The 16,729-nt window shown below is 31.0% G+C and overlaps 2 protein-coding genes across 5 annotated transcripts in view; both read right to left on the bottom strand.

The window, feature by feature from the left end:
* Positions 1–16,729, bottom strand: part of LOC125858581 (HMG1/2-like protein) — a 377,596-nt gene that overhangs the window by 130,508 nt on the left and 230,359 nt on the right. The window lies entirely within an intron of this gene.
* LOC125858552 (uncharacterized) lies at positions 5,999–11,074 on the bottom strand. Of its 2 annotated transcripts, XM_049538359.1 has the most exons (3): positions 10,260–11,074; positions 8,302–9,004; positions 5,999–6,300 (listed from the first exon to the last, which is right to left on the bottom strand). In XM_049538359.1, the coding sequence occupies exons 1-2, from the start codon at positions 11,012–11,014 to the stop codon at positions 8,350–8,352; spliced, it is 1,410 nt and encodes a 469-aa protein (XP_049394316.1). In that variant the 5' UTR covers positions 11,015–11,074; the 3' UTR covers positions 5,999–6,300; positions 8,302–8,349. The 2 variants fall into 2 exon arrangements, with proteins under 2 accessions (XP_049394316.1, XP_049394315.1); XM_049538358.1 differs by lacking the exon at positions 5,999–6,300 and having other exon boundaries at positions 8,199–9,004.

Genomic DNA, 16,729 nt, shown 5'->3' with positions numbered 1-16,729 from the left:
ATATCATATCACCTATAATTCACTTGGCTCAAATTTAGAGAGAAATATTTTAAAATATGAAACATTCCAACACTTCTAAGATCAGATATAACATTTTGTTGTATACCAAAAGTTAATTTGGTAAAAAACAAAATAATTTTGTGCCAACATTTACAATTTGAAACAATTTAAATTTGAAGTCTTTTTTTTTTTAAAACATTCTGCATTTGGAAATATTAGTCTGATAAATTCATATAAATTATATTCGTCAATCAAGTTTGTTTAGTAATAGTAAGCTTTTAATTTGATTCAACTTTTTTTATTAAAGCCTTTTATTTTACTGAATTGAAGAGCAATTAATCACTATGATCTTAAAAAAAAGTGTAAATTCCTTTTTTTTCCTCCTATGTTTCCGTTGGTCTAGTCATATTGTAGAAAATCAGTTGAAAAAGTTTACACTCGCTATTAATAATAATCTTATTTTCAAGACTTGAACTAGACATAATTAAGAATAATGAGTTTTCACTATTTCACACTACCTTTTGGTAGTATAAAGTTGAATTTTTAAATGGTGTGAGTTGTACGATGTGATAAGAGTATGATTATGAGAAATGTCTAATCTTTTGAAGAGTGAAAATGATGTCATGTCAAATAATTTCTTTAAGGGTTCGTTTGGTTTGGGAATTAATTATCTCGAAATTAATTATGAGATTATTATTTTATTCATAATGTGGGATAAAATAATGTTATAATTTTGAGATATGTTATTTCATAATTTTATTTGAATCAAATATAAGATAAATTCATCTTAAAATTAATCTCCGAATTAATTATTTCTAATGCATCATGCCAAATGAGCCTATTAATTGATTTTTACATCTATTGTCCAACATGGAGGCAGGTGTTTATCACCAACACAACCATTCTAAATATTTTGTGGGATTAGTTATCCCACTATTTATTCCATTTATATGAAATAACTAATTTATTATTTATATGAAAGTACCTCTTGAGTTAGATAAGATAAAAAAGAGATAATGCTAGAGTTGTTTATGTTAGAGAACATTTTATTTTTAGTGTGGTAGTTTTCGATAAATTTAAATTTAGTCAAGTCTTAATATTGATTGAAAAAACAATAGGAAATTGTATTTTGACCTTGTATCAATTCAATTGTATTTTTTTTTTGTTTTGCATTCAGTGTTTGGTATTCTTTTTGAAATCCAATTTAATTCAAATTTGTGGTGAAATATTTATCATAGAGCATAATCACTTTTTAACAAAAATAAATTCATATTCAAGGTCCGAACTCGAGACCTCTAATTATAGAACAATTCAACATTATGTTCCACCTCAAAGTAACAATGTAACAACAATAACAACATATCTAGTGTAATTTTATAATTTTCGATAGATTATCTACTCAAGAAAAAAACATATCGAAATAGATAAGAAAAAGAAAATAATGAAAGTAAAGAAATCACAATAAGATATTATAGAAAGCAACACGATAAAACATTCTATACAAAGGACAAAAAAAAATTGATGGTAACAAAAATGGAACGGCCAAAAATTACAAAAGAAATACTACAACTACAAATATAAAAGAATAAACAAGATAACATGTTATTATCTACTAAGCTTTTATTCTAATTTGTGTCCTTCATGACCTTTTATCTAAATAAAAAAAATTATATGAATTTTTATTTTTCTAAAGAACGATGAATTGATTTCAATTAAATAATTTTAAAATAAATAAATATAATATTTAAACTAAAATTATTAAATTCTGTCAAAATAAATACTGGGCTCCTTACCAGAGATAACCAACACAACTCATGTGGGGTTCACTTGTTACTTGACAAGTAGATTTATGGGTCCTCCTTTCTTGCTTCAAAACATTAGATTGAAAAAAAAATATTTCAAGTTTATTTGTTTCCTAATTAGGATAATTATATAAAGCAAATAAACAAGAACAGAGTCCGGAGCCTAAAGGGTAAAAAAAATTGTCAAAAATTCCAAAAGGGTACATCACTTTTTATTCTAGCCAAAAGGGCAAAATCGCTGCATCAGCAGCGATTTTCCTCTGACAAAAGGACGAAATAGCAGAGATTTCGTGTAAATTTTTTTTTAAATTTTTTTTAATTAAAAATCGCTGCCACAGCAGCAATTTTGTAAAAAAAAAAAAAAAAAAAAAATTTATTAAAAATCGCTGCCACAGCAGCGATTTTGTTAAATTTTGTTTTTATTATTATTATTAAAAATCGCTGCCATTGTAAAAAAAAAAAAAAAAATTTTGTTGTGGCAGCGATTTTAAGTCAGAATTTTTTTTTTCCTTACACATCGCTGCAGGGGCAGCGTTTTTCATGCCGAGTGCTATTATTTTCATGCCTATTATTACTTATTAATAATATAAAAATGATAAACAAAACGACAGTATACTCAATAAAATTGTTGAAGCATGAGGAAAATTGAATTATATATCATAAATAATAATAAAAGAATATTAAATTTAAAAAAAAATTAAATTAAATTCTTAACCAAATTCGCTGCTATACCAGCGATTTTGAAGAAAAAAAGTTATTTTTTTTTTGAGAAAATATGCAGCGATTTTTATTTTTGTTTTGTCAGAAGCCCTTTTGGTTAAATTTTTTTTTGATGTGCCGTTTTAGTTTTTTTAAAGAAAAAGCAACAATCTTTAATTAAAAAAAATTACAAAATCGCAGCGATTTTTAATTAGAAATTTTTTTTTTTTTAACAAAATCGCTGCTGTGGCAGCGATTTTTAATATATATATATATATTTTTTTTACAAAATCGCTGCTGTGGCAGCGATTTTTAATAAAAAAAAAATTTTAAAAAAATTTACACGAAATCTCTGCTATTTCATCCTTTTGTCAGAGGAAAATCGCNGATTTATGGGTCCTCCTTTCTTGCTTCAAAACATTAGATTGAAAAAAAAATATTTCAAGTTTATTTGTTTCCTAATTAGGATAATTATATAAAGCAAATAAACAAGAACATGTGAAAAATCTACTAAGAGAGAAGTAAGAATTTGAGCATATATATATATATATATATATATATATATATATATATATATTATACCATCTTTTCACTCTCTTTTTTTGCTTTTAAAAAAAGAAAATCTTTTAATAAATATCTTAAATTAGAAGAGTTGAACTTGAGACTTGCAATTTTTTATTTTGTATTAAAGTAAGCAAGTAGGACCAAATGGATCCACTTGTCTATCAACTAGTAAAAAAGAGTTATTTAACCTAAGTTATGTAGTATAGTTTATTCACCAAATAATACATTTGTGTTAAAAAAATATTAAATACGTAAAAATATTAAATTTAAAATGTGAAAAGTCTAATATCAGTCCTTTAAAGTGAATGATCTCTTTAATATGATTTGGGTAATTTCAATCTCTGGCTAGCTTTTAGGAATTGATTTAGGCCCAAAATTCATTTTTTTATGGTATCGAAGGAAAACTCATGCCTCTCAATTCTTGTTATCCGATGATGGGCCCCCGTGTTATATTATCCACACTCTAGATGTTCAGCCTTGAGCGCAGTGGCGGAGCCAGGATTTTCATTAATGGGATTCAAAATCTGAAACAATAGACACATGAAGTAGCCGAAGGGGATTCGACATCTACTATATATACCTAAAAAAGTTATTTTAACCATATATATATTATATAATTTTTCGTCGAAGGGGGGTCCGGATGAACCCCCTAATAGTAAGGTGGATCCGCCACTGCTTGAGCGTGAGGTGAGGTGAGGTGTGAAGAAGTTTTATATCGGTGGTATATGGAAAGAGTGATCTTCTTATTGTTGGAAAATATATAGATGGGGAAATTATAATATCAAAATAATTATATGACAATTAAGATAAAAACTACTATAATAATATTCTTAAGTTATATATATATATAATACTTGAGTCGTGCTAGGCACTGTCGTAAGGAACTATTTCAGTAGTGTGAAATTTTTCCCCAGGATTAAACAAGCCTTCTCTAACTAATTAGAGGATAAAAGAATCAACAAAATATAAATACTACAAAACCAGCAAGACAATTGAAAGAAAGTGTTTGAAAGAAAAGTGTTTTCTATTTTTCTTTGGTAATTTGTTCTCACTTAGTTCATCCTTTGATAATGTCATATTAGGTCTTTATATAGAGAAGATAAGGAGATTACGTTGGTACCAAGAATACTTGGTCACCAAGTAAATCAATACTTTAACGCCAAGTAGAGCAATACTTGGTCACCAAGTTGGATGACAAAGTAGTAAAAAGATCACATGTTAAATGTTTCACTTTGGCTCAAAGTAATTAAATCTTTTGAAATAATTATAATATTTCTAACACTTATATGGTCTTCGATAATCTTCCTTTCAAGATGCATTTGAAGTTGAGTTAAGCTAACTTTTGATGTTGAATTAAGCCAAAGATTCATTTCTTTACATGGTATCAGAGCATGATCATCTCAATTCTTATTTTCGACATTGAATCCTCGTAGTAAACTGTGCATGCACCCAATTCAATCCTTGAACGTGATATTGGGAGAGGGTGAAGAGTCTGGCATCGGTTCTTTAAGGAATGAGTGGTCTCTTTAAAATAATTTGGACAATCTTCACCTATTGAATTAGCTTTTACGACTAAGTTAAACTCAAAATCTATTTATACATAGAACCAAGTTATTACCACTTAAAATCACTATTTTTTAAAATTTAAAACTCGTAAAATTAAAATTCTACCTTCATTATCCACATGAATAAAATATCTCATAATTTAACAGTTAGAATAGACTATAAAAGAAGATTATTTTAGTGATAAAAGATACTATATGTGCATGTACATATAAGTGGTGATATTAGGCTAGCCTATTTGGGACTACAATCTTTAGCCTTTACCTTTTATCTTTGCCTAAATGAAAAAAAAAAGTTGATATATCATATCAAATGACATAAATAATGAAGTGATTATAATTAAAATGAGAATACATATTACATCAAGTGTGACTAAGGAAATATAAAATAAAAAATTTCATAAATTATATGGCCAATAAGTTCATATAGTTTAAATCTAAAAATCAAAACGTGATAAGTAATTTAAGACGAAGGAGTATATGTGTGCCGCAATGCATATAAGTAGATAATCCTTACCCTTTACCTCTTCAATAGGTTATATAGAAATATAATCATTATATTTTATCTTTTACCTCTTATCATTATATCTTATCTTTGCCTAAATTGAAAAAAGTTGATATATCATACATCATATGATAGAGCAAAATAAAGCTAAGATTTTTCTTTTTCTAAAGCATGGGAATTGACACATCCAATTGTTTTCATTGCTTTTAATTGGACTACTAAAACCATACATTCAACATATGACAATATCTTGTGATTTTAGCCGCCTATACGTCATCGTTCATAAGTCATAGTCGATGCATATTCACTATATAATAAGTGTATTGCTAATATATAATCAACTTATAATATATATAGTGATTATATTTTGCTGAGATTTACCAAAAAAGAAAATTAAATTAGAGTTGTTTTTTTGTTGTAGGCTTTGTTGACTGCTTTTTATAATGTAAAAATCCCCAATTTGTCATTTGCAAGAATGCAACTATTTTGAGGCTATCTTTAATTTTTGTCACTCAAATTTGTAGACTTAAATATTTGTCCACCAAGACTGTCAAGTACTAAAAAAGACGCGGAACATTATAGAGCGTAAGTTCAATTTTAGAACATTATACCTTGAAAAGTTCATACACTAAACTTGATGCTTTATAAGACATACTTTGTCCCTTGAATAGTTTTTTAAACAATGTCACATTTAAAATTGGACTATATGTCCTAAATCATACACATTTTTCCCTGATCTGATACAAGTAGGGCAACATTTTTATAGAGTTCGAGCAACATAGGTAGAAACCAGCAAACTCAATTCACAAACAAAAGGGAAAAGAGAACATTCACCAAAATTAAGATGACAAAAATGCATTGTTCCAAATCAATGCAATTGACCAAGAACCATGAACATATATAGCAGCTCCAGAAACTTGGTTATCACACATAAAAAACAGGCAGCCAATTCACAAACTAAAATAACGCCCTCTCACCCCCAAAACACGAAGCAGAATGAGAAGAACACGTAGCTCATGAACAATGTTAGTTAGCTTCAACAAAGGCATAGAGAAACACCGAATTCATTTCTAATTGGGGATCGATCAACACCATTGAAGGCCAGTTTGTCAGTATTGAAAACACGCACATCCATCATCGCTATTCAAAGAAGCCTTCTTCTCCGTATCTGCATCATGCAAAGTAAGCTTGGTGATCAGTTATGTCGTCCAAAACAGTAGACAAAATATAGTTTTAATCTCTTTTTTACACAGATGGCACAAATGGAAGGAGAAGATATTGTTCTAAATGGAAATGTTTCTTGCATAGGTCTATATGATGTACAACGATCCAGTTCTTTAGTATTATAGTTAAATGAAAAAGAATAATAGAAACAAAAATTTGGCACAACAGAGCCAAAACAAGACAAGTAATCTTTTTCTTTTTTGATAATTGTGGTGTCTGAGCCAGTTTGCACGCAACTCGACTAACTCCACAAGATACCTGCTATGTCCCATCAGCAACAACAATAGCTACCAGCTATCCCTGTCCACCAAGGCTAGAACTGATGAGAAAAAAATAACATAGTGTTTTGTCTCTACTAGGATTTTAACCCGAAACCTCTTCTCAACCCACTTTGTTGACCACTAGGCCACACCCTTGGTGTGGTTTACATTTTCTTTTGAACTATATGCATCATTTGACAACATTTCCATTTTTTACTTCCAAAAAGATCTCTGAAAAAGGAGAGAAATGTTTCAATGGATTTTAGAGTTTAGACATCAAGACATGCTTCATGTTGTCAAGTATCTTTTCAATAATAAGAGTATGAAGGATTTGATTCAACAGTCGGTTTGAAATTAGATATTCTCACACTTGTATTTGTTTTCTTTCACCACCAGTCACCAATGAAAACCTACACTTATACAACATATACCATATGCTGAAATAACAAATACTATCACACTAATTTGATGAGAGAAAAATAACAAATTCAGCAGTTGGCAGTATAACATCATCAATGGAGATAAAAAAGGATGAAAAGTTGAGCACTAGATTAAAATGGGAACACCTTGCGATCAACTAGAGTAACCCGTGGGTATGCAAAACTCACTGCTCAACAATAGTGCTTCAAGTTGAATAACAAGATGGTATACAATTTTCTCCCTAAGGTATAGTTCAGATCATGAGCCAATGTTAATTGCAGGAACTAATGTCAGAATTATGAACCCATATACAAGATGCTAAGCCAAATTGAATCCAAAACGCATTATTTCTCTGTTCCACAAGAACCTCAGGCTCCATGTTTCATCACAAAATAGCAAATGCGTTTTTCTAGTACACAAGTTTTAGTATGTTCTTCGAAGACAACAGAATTACATCTTTTAATTCTTATTTCATGCCTCAAAACTAGTCTTCCCAATAGCTTTATTCACCCCACTCTACAGTCTCCAGCCTGTTTTTATCAGCTTAGAGTACCCTCTCCAGCCACCCACCTCCCATCTGAACCTCTTCTCTCTTGCTCTCTCTTCGTTGCCACTTTACCATCACCAAACCATCCCCACGAGGAGAGGATTGATGATAAGCATACACTTCTGTGTCTCTTGTTTGTCTTCTCCAACCTGTCACTATTAAGTCAAAATCCAGTCCCGCTGGACTTGCATTTGAAATGCACTCTCTCCTCATCCATTTCCAAAGACTACCACACCCACACCTGGACTTACTGAGTACCTGAAAAATTATTCTATCTTGTTTGCCTTTCTCCCTCCAACCCTTCCCATCTGAAAACATTTGGGGACCCAGGTAAACAAATTCCTTTGATAAGCTACCTCATTATCCTATATCCTTCCCTTTCATCACGCCTCTTCCTCTCCATCCTAAGTTCCTAACCCCTCTCTCACATACCTTATCTCGTATTCAAATAGAAATTCAATCACCAAATTTTCCCCAGAAATCCAAAGCTCGCCTAATTGTGTATCATCGACGCGTCTAATGTTCTAGCTCACATAACTAGCATACGCCTTCAGGAAAAAATATACAGAAAAATAGAAGCTGATGCACTTCCTTTTTTACTGATAAGTAAATGAGAAAAAGAAACCGGGGGGAGGGGACTATATTCAAGTAACACAAAGGTCAGAAAACATAAATGAAACAGAAGAAATCATCAAACAAGAACCAGGTAACTAAATACTTGGCCAAAGCTAAGTTGCGATCTCCTGAATCCCAAGTCGAGAAGCTTTTAGGACACCATTGCAGCAGTTTCATCTTCTTCGGCCTCTCCTGCTGACACTTCGTTAAACATATACTGGCTCTGATACTCCATCAAGTACTGTGTGGATCTCTTCACATCATAAAACAGATTATAGACTCGAGTAATATCTTCCACTTCAACAGCCTTCCCTTTTCGCTTTTGGCAGGCCAATGCTGCAGAAGTGATAAGGTGGATGGCGTATCTCAAAGAAGTATTCACCCCTATCTTGGTCAATAAAACTTTTGCATCGTCAGACATTTCTACATCCTCCTCTTGGCATCTGATGTCCAGGATGTTGCGAATTTCTTCCTCTTTGTAAGGTTGCGTAGAGATGATGAGCAGGCGATCAAGAAAGTCAATTGGAATCCCATGTGGGGATCTGTAGTTTGTTCCCCGGATTGTAGTAATGCCTCTATTTGTAGCAACAACCAATATAGGTGCCATGTCATTCTCCAGAGCTCGGTTTAGGAAAGAGAAACACTCAATGTCAAGCATATGTACTTCGTCAATGAAGAGGACACCAGGCACAATCTCTGCCTTTCCTTCCTCCCTCCACTCTGCAACCTTGGTATCTATTTGTTCTCTCACTTCAGCACGAATCTCACCAGTATCACCCGTAAACAGTGCTAAAAATCCCTGTGTTCTGAAATTGAGATGAGCTGATTAACATATTTAATCTAGTGAAGTAGGAAACAAGGAGATTCTTTAAAGATGTCAGATGTTTTCAGAGGCAACTCTGAAACTCAAAGCATGAAACTTAAAAGTTTTGCAAATACACTAAATAGAAAAGACATGCAACTGCGGATGGCAAGTAGCATCACTAATTTAAATTGAAGCGAAGAAAAGGCAAAGGAAAGAGGAAGATACAAAATCTAAGACTAGTGACAAACATAAATATTTGTTAAAAGTAGTTTATCCATCTTAGCACACAGAAAGATCAGTGTCCTATTCAAATGTTGAAGTCCATTCCCTATGAGGCAAAAATTAAACACCATAAAATACAAAAATTCAACCAAACATAATGCAGAAAAGAGAGGTTAAAACACAGTTCACCAAGAGTGAAGCGATTAGCAAGAAAGAAGTAGTCATATCAGTTCCTATTCAAAACACACCTCATTCATTCCTTTGGAAACATTTTACTACAAACGTGAATGTCTTTTTTGAAGTCAATCCTGTCAAATGATCACCAAGAAAAGCTACTAAATGAATACTCATTGTATCCCCATGCATTACTAGCAAGATGTTATATGATAACATAAATAGCTAACTTAGCAAAAAGTATCTTATAGGAGATGAATGGAAGAATAATATTTGGGATGTAATGCTGCGCTTGACTTCTAAAACCCTTTTGACAGAACACTTGCGATTCCAACAACAACATACCCAGTGTAGTCCCCACAATGTGGGGTTGGGGAGGGTAGAGTGTACACAAACCTTACACCTACCTCACAGGTAGGGAGACTGTTTCCGTAGACCCTCGGCTCAAGGAAAAGCACTCCAAAGCAGTACAGAAATAGAAGTAACAGAAATACAAGAATCAACCCAAAACAACAAAACAGCACAGAGAAGCAGTTGACACTTACTCTTATTCCTATTAAAGAACAATTTCCTATGGGAAGGTAATGCAGATAGGAACAATTAAGTAAGCAATCATAGATAAATCAAAATCATTCCTTTCCAACAGCACACCCAGTGTAATCCCGTCAGCTCAAGGAAAAACAGCCCAAAGCAGTCCAGAAAAAAAGTAACGAAAATACAAGAATCAACAGATAATAACAAAACAACCTATAGTATTAGCAGAACAAAAACTATAACAAAACAATATGATAATCGAGCTACAAGGAATCAAAAAACTCATTTCTTTCCATAAACAAATAACATCAGTAGCAAATTAGTACCTGCTATTTATGACATCAATTTCATGAAGGGTAACGCAATGTACAATCTCCTTGCGCTTCTGCAGCTCCCCTTCAGGACATTGTACAAACTTAGTCTGAGGTCCCATAGCATCATAATCCCTCGACCTCGCAAACGACCTCCCCAACTTCGTAATCTTCCCAGAAGCCTTGTCAATAGCAATAACATCCCCACTCTGTACTTTCTCCTTCCCTAAAGCCTCAATCATCTTCGCCCCCAAATCATAAACTGTCTCCATATCAGTAGTCTTCAACGTCAATTTCCCCGTTTTCGACGCAGCTCCAGCCACCGCCGGCCTATCAATCTGTACTTCCACAACTTCACCTTCAATAACTTCAGCTTCTTCTTTAATTCTCACACCAATTGCTTTACGAAAAGCCTGCATTAACGCTTCAGTTTTCGACATATCAAGTGAATAAAGTTCGCTACCAGCAAGCATAGCAAAAGGGGTTTCTTGCCCTAACGATTTAGCCATACCCATAGCTATAGCTGTCTTCCCAGTTCCGGGTTGACCCGCAAGGAGCAGTGCACGACCCGCAATTTTACCTTGTTGAACCATTTTAACCATGATTCCGGCAGCTTTTCGAGCTGGAATTTGACCTACCATACCTTCAGAGCTTAATCGAGGTTCGAGTGAAGAATCGAGGCCGAGACCTCTGATATGAGAGTGTGCCCCTATGCGTTCTATACGGGTTAGGTCACGCATCTCTGAGATTTTCAACTCCCCCATTGCCATTGCTGAGCCGAGAGAGGTACAGAAGAGGGGAAGACAGACAGAGGAGCAAAAAATTAGGGTTTAGGGTTTATGGAGGATCGATCACCTAAAACAATTATAACATGGAAAAATCATGCGAGTAGGGTATTCGGGTCGGATCGATGGGTTATCCGTCAAAATTAAAATCGAACCAAATGAAATATAGTATTCTCCGTCTTATTTTATGTGACATTTTTCAAATTTCGAGATTTAAACAAGTCTAACTTTGACCGTAAATTTTTCATAGATTTTTTAAACATTTTGAATTATCAATTGTTGTGACTTATAGTACTTTTTACATCGTTTACAAGTATATAAATTTCATTTCAAAAAATTGAAAATTTCATGTGAAAATTCTCAATCAAACTTAAATTGTTTGACTCTCAAAAAATAAAAAGTGTCACATAAATTGGGACAGAGAGAGTCCTTACTTTATAATTTCATAAATGGTAATAGTAAAAATTATGTTCTAAAATGGTTTTATTGATATGTGTGCATTGTCACCCAAATTCAATTAATATGAAATTGAGAGAGTATATGTTTATCGATTTTATTGTTATCAATTTTGAGTTGATTTGGTTCATTCAGTAATTAATCATACATAATAATAAGATAAACGATTCATTCAAAAGAGAGAGAAAAAGACTACAATTAATTCAAAGTATATGAATTGTCTTCATGTCATTTTGGATTTTATAATTTTTATATATGAACTGTAATTACGTTTAACTTTGTGATTATATTGTTAGCTAAGTCAATGTACTATATAGATTTATCGGATAATGCATAAGTTATCGATATTGCTATAAAAAAAATATATATGCATCATATCTTACTTTTTTTCATTTGATTGCTGCATTTTTCTGTGTTTTACTTTGTGATTATATTGTTAGCTAAGTCAGTGTACTTGAACAATATAGATTTATCGGATAATGCATAAGCTATCGATATTGCTATAAAAAAATAAATATATATCTTACTTTTTTTCATTTGATTGCTGCATTTTTCTGCATAAAAAGTTGTCTATAATTGTCGAATTTTAAACATGTAAAATCAAACCAAATAAAAATCATAGTTTTTATAGTTTGAATTAGTTTTTACCTAAACCGTGAACGCTCCTAACTATCACTATTACCGTGATTAACAATGTCCACTATCACTATCAATCACTACAGTTAGTCACTACCACACGTACCACCTCTATCATTATAATTATATCTATAAAAACTAAACTCAAATGACAAGAAATTGCAAGAATAAATAGTTCGACTAATAATACAAAATGATAAGCGAGACTACACTTAATTATCTGACTAACATTCTCTCTAATTTGTGTCCTCCAAAACCTCCTATCTAAGGTTTGGGATAAGCTGGATTTTCATCTTGTTCTGTCTAATCACCTCTTCTAATACTTTTTCGATATATCTCTATCTCTCCTAAAATCATGCATACTCAACCTCTCACAATTCCGTATGGGGACAATACAAATAAATAAATTTGTTAGTATTACAATAATGAGCAACTTTTACATATATCAAACACAAAATTCATATTTGTATGCTATAGCAAAGTTTGCATAATTACGCTCCATAACAAACATATATATGTATAATTCGCTATACATATACAAAAAAAACAGTTGTATAATTCGATATACATATACAAAGAAAGCAGTTGTATAATTCGCTATACATATACAAAAGAAAGCAGTTGTATACAAAAGATCAATTGTATAATCTGTGTATGTATAAAACGGGAAAGAGAGAAAGGCAAAAGAAAACTGGGAAGAGAAATATTTGTATTGTATAATTATAAGTGTATAGAACGAAGATATATGTATTTGCATGTGTATATACAATTTTCTCTCGCTTTATACAAACAGAAGCGCAATTTATACATTTCGTTTCTGTTTGTATAAGCGAGAGAGGCGAGGGTGGCGAGCGAGATTTGGGAGAGTGACGAGCGAGATCTGGGAGAGGGGAACGAAAATATATGTATATATACAATTTCCTCTCGCTTTATACAAACACAAACGCATAAAATGCGTTTGTGTTTGTATAAAAGCGAGAGAGGCGAGCGAGACTGCCACCAAACGAGAGTGGTGAGCGAGATTTCACCAGAGAGAGTGGCAAAAATAGCAATAGTTTGCTATAGGATACAATTAAATCAAAGTATATTTATAGCATTTAATTTGAATTAATAGTTTGCTATTATATATAATTTTCCCTACAATAAAACATATGATTTTATGCTTTGCTACTATATTTAATATTTTTAAATGCATATCAAATATCATAAATATTCAAATTGTATTCTAAAGAAACATTGATTTCAATATTAATTAAAAATATTGAATATCAAAATATTTTAAAATATATAACAAATACTATTATGTTGGAACCAGAATATCAAAAATTTCGATTTCAATTTTGATATCAAATTCAATATCTAACTTACCAGCTCATGTTGGGCTTCAAAAGTTAAGGCCCAATATCCAGTTCCATCTCTACGCCCAAGCTCATGTGGCTCAATATCCTGCCCCATCTTAATTTTCGTTATACTCTTTCAAGTGTTGACAAGTTCATTATTATGAATCTTAAAGGTTGCATTCGTCAAGTTTAAATTTTAAATTTACCTCTATCGAAATATCATGAGATTACATAAGGTTTTTTAAAATTTTACATCAGGTATTCACATTAGGGTAACCATGTAAGATCAATTTAAGAGGAAAGAGCTTCACGACTAATCCTAAATTGTGTCGTGTAAGGCCAATTTAAAGGGAAAATGCTCCCTTATAACAATATTGTTTTTTATATCAAAATCTCGAATCTAAGACATCTGATTAAGAAAGAAGAATGCTTGATGAAGTCAAGTAATTGGACATAGACTTTATTACTTGACTTTAACATCAATTTGTGAAGATAATAATAAAGTAACACATCAAGGTGAGTAGTATACATAAAGCGACGGATTAATGACAAAATTAATAACTAATTTTAATTTTTTTTGTAGTGATTGTAGATATTAATATTTGATTGTGATTTTAAGTATCCAACTCAAAATTTTAAGACAATGATTGACTCAAGAGTCAAGATAATATAAACTCCTCAACTACTAATAAACAAGTGATAAAAACAACATAGAAAATTAAATAACATAAATAAGATCATCCTTTAATTTTTAATTTGTCAATCAAACAACATTAATTATACCGCATGCTCATGCATTTTTATTTTTTTGTAAAATGATCTAATCTTCTTCAAATCTCAGTTTCCTTAGTTCTTTTTTTTTTTTTGTTCTGCTATTTAATTAATTTAATGATGCTGTTAACAAGAAGCAATACTGAAAAAGTTCTTGTTATATTAATTTGTAACAAGAAATACGAGTAGTAAATCGAGAAGATACTGTCAATTTATTGCATCTTAAAATTGAAAATTAATTATGATTTGTAAAGGTACTTCGATTGATAATTATAGTTCCACCTACGTACACCAAATTAACAAAATATACTCTTGTTACTAGTTAATGCGGAGATAAAGCATAAGACATAAGTACCTTCATAGACTGTGATCGAAATCTCAAAGACACACTTTAAACAAATTAAGGTCCAATTACATTTGAACTAAATTTTTTTGTAAACCTTTTTAGCTTACGGCATCCAAACATCTCCAACGCGCCTTAACTACGTGGAATCACAGAGTGTGCTACATAAGTCAAAAGATGTACAAAATTATATATAAAAAAAAAGAATTCAGGGGTAATAGGACCATAATTTAGTCTTAGTCTAGGGGATACTTGTGCCTTATCCCAAATTTAAAATTTAAAATTTATGATTTTGGGTGGGTTTTCGCTTGTTGCCAAATTCATAATCTATTTAGTTTAGGGCTAGTTTCAACTATTTATGCAGTAAAATAATTAGTTTATAACAAATATAATTGTGTTTTATTTCCATAAAAAAATAGTTAAAAGTCACAAGAAGTATACACTGATTATACAATATAACTTGCGAAAAGTCATAGAAATTATACCTTAACTTTGTAATATAGCTTACTTATGCATGAGGTAACACTAACTATACATTATAATACACTCAAAAAATCGAATATAGCTTAATTGTATATGAAGTATATATACATAACTATTCAATATCGATCAATTCAAAATCACTTTTAATAATCTCAAATTTTAAATAGAAATTCTCTCAATATTTTCTTTTGATATACATTTACGGTATGTAAAATCTTTAAATTTAGTAAACATTAAAACTTTAATAGTTAGATTGATCATGAAAGAAGAAGGAAGGAAGACCGAAAGCAACGAAGATAAGTTTTAGTGAAATATGAGTTCAAGAAGGTGTTGTACTGAGCGCTCACATGGGCAGAACAGCTATGTATGTTTTTTTTTTTAATTAGTAATTTTATAATTAGTTATTTTATATTTATATATAGTTATTTTCATTTTTTTTTTGTAAAATATTTATTATAATTTCTAAAATTTTTCAATTTTTTTCTTTCATCATTTTAAATAATTTTAAAAAAAATTATGTGTAGTTTTTAAAAAAAGTAATTAGAAAATTTTTAGCAAATAATGGCATGGATGAGCCTTTTTTCAAAAGAAAATGACATAAATAAACCAAATATTTAAGTTCGATGACATATTTAAGCTTTTTCCGAGCATGTTATGGAGGGGTGTGATATTATTTTTTGAGACAACATAATGTTCTTTTTTTATAAGAAATATTTATTTTTACAAATAAGAGATTTAAAAAGAAATCTCTTAAAAGGAACCCCATTTTTACATTAGGCATCTTCCCTGGAAGTGCCTAATGTTCAATACTACTGCTAGACCAAAGGTTGTGTTTATTTTATGGTTGCAGCTGTAAGCTAAGCTTCCCACTAAATGGGTTCTGAAGAATGCAAAGAGGAAGACTCTACGGGCTCAGATTTTCAGAATGGTATATGCTGAATTAGTCTATGCATTATGGATTGAAATTAAAGGAATCAAAGAGTGTTTGAGCAGAAGAAAAATGGAGTAAATAGGATTACTAGAATTATTGCTTTTATTTGTAATGTTAGAGCTTCCTCTAAGACTAGGCTTTTAGTTCAGTTTTGGTTGGTGTAAGAGTGGAGGCGAGGTTTTATGTGTATAGCGTGTAGAGGAGAGTGGGAGTAGTGTCTATTCAGTATTCAAGATATAGCTAACTATGGATGTTGGCTGCTATGTATTGCTTTACGAGTTATTAATGGAAACAAGTTAGTTATTTAAAAAAAAAAAATCATTTGTAAAGGATTGTTTGGTAGCTAATTACAAATGGGTGAATGTCTATATTATTTTATACAAGTATTAGTTATGTAGGAATTGATTATTCACGTATTTGTTATTCCATCTTATATCATGTATAATATAATACATAGATTCCTTCATAACTTATACATATATTAATTATGCGAATTTCTAAGTTATCAATCAAACATAATATTAATTTTCTATTATTTATGCCTACCAAACGTCGTATAAGTTATATAAATATGAATGACTTTTTTTATTCAGCTACCAAACGATCCTGAGATCTGAATCGATGGATCTAACTTTTGAAAAGAAAAGTGAAAAGTAACTTTTCGTATGAATAAAATAATTTGTAGTGCTTATTTGGCCAAATACATTATGAGTGATCTAACATTAATATAATAAATTATT

This window comes from Solanum stenotomum, chromosome 3 (assembly GCF_019186545.1).
Source record: "Solanum stenotomum isolate F172 chromosome 3, ASM1918654v1, whole genome shotgun sequence".
In the NCBI taxonomy this organism is placed as follows: Eukaryota; Viridiplantae; Streptophyta; class Magnoliopsida; order Solanales; family Solanaceae; genus Solanum; species Solanum stenotomum.
The sequence above is the reverse complement of the archived record's forward strand: the minus strand, read 5'-3'. Positions and strand labels throughout refer to the sequence as shown.

Coding starts and splice junctions, on each gene's coding strand:
- LOC125858552 (XM_049538359.1), bottom strand. CDS start 11,014: ATGGCAATGGGGGAGTTGAAAATCTCAGAGATGCGTGACCTAACCCGT. Junction 9,005..10,259: donor ATTGATGTCATAAATAGCAG/GTACTAATTTGC, acceptor TCTCAATTTCAG/AACACAGGGATTTTTAGCAC.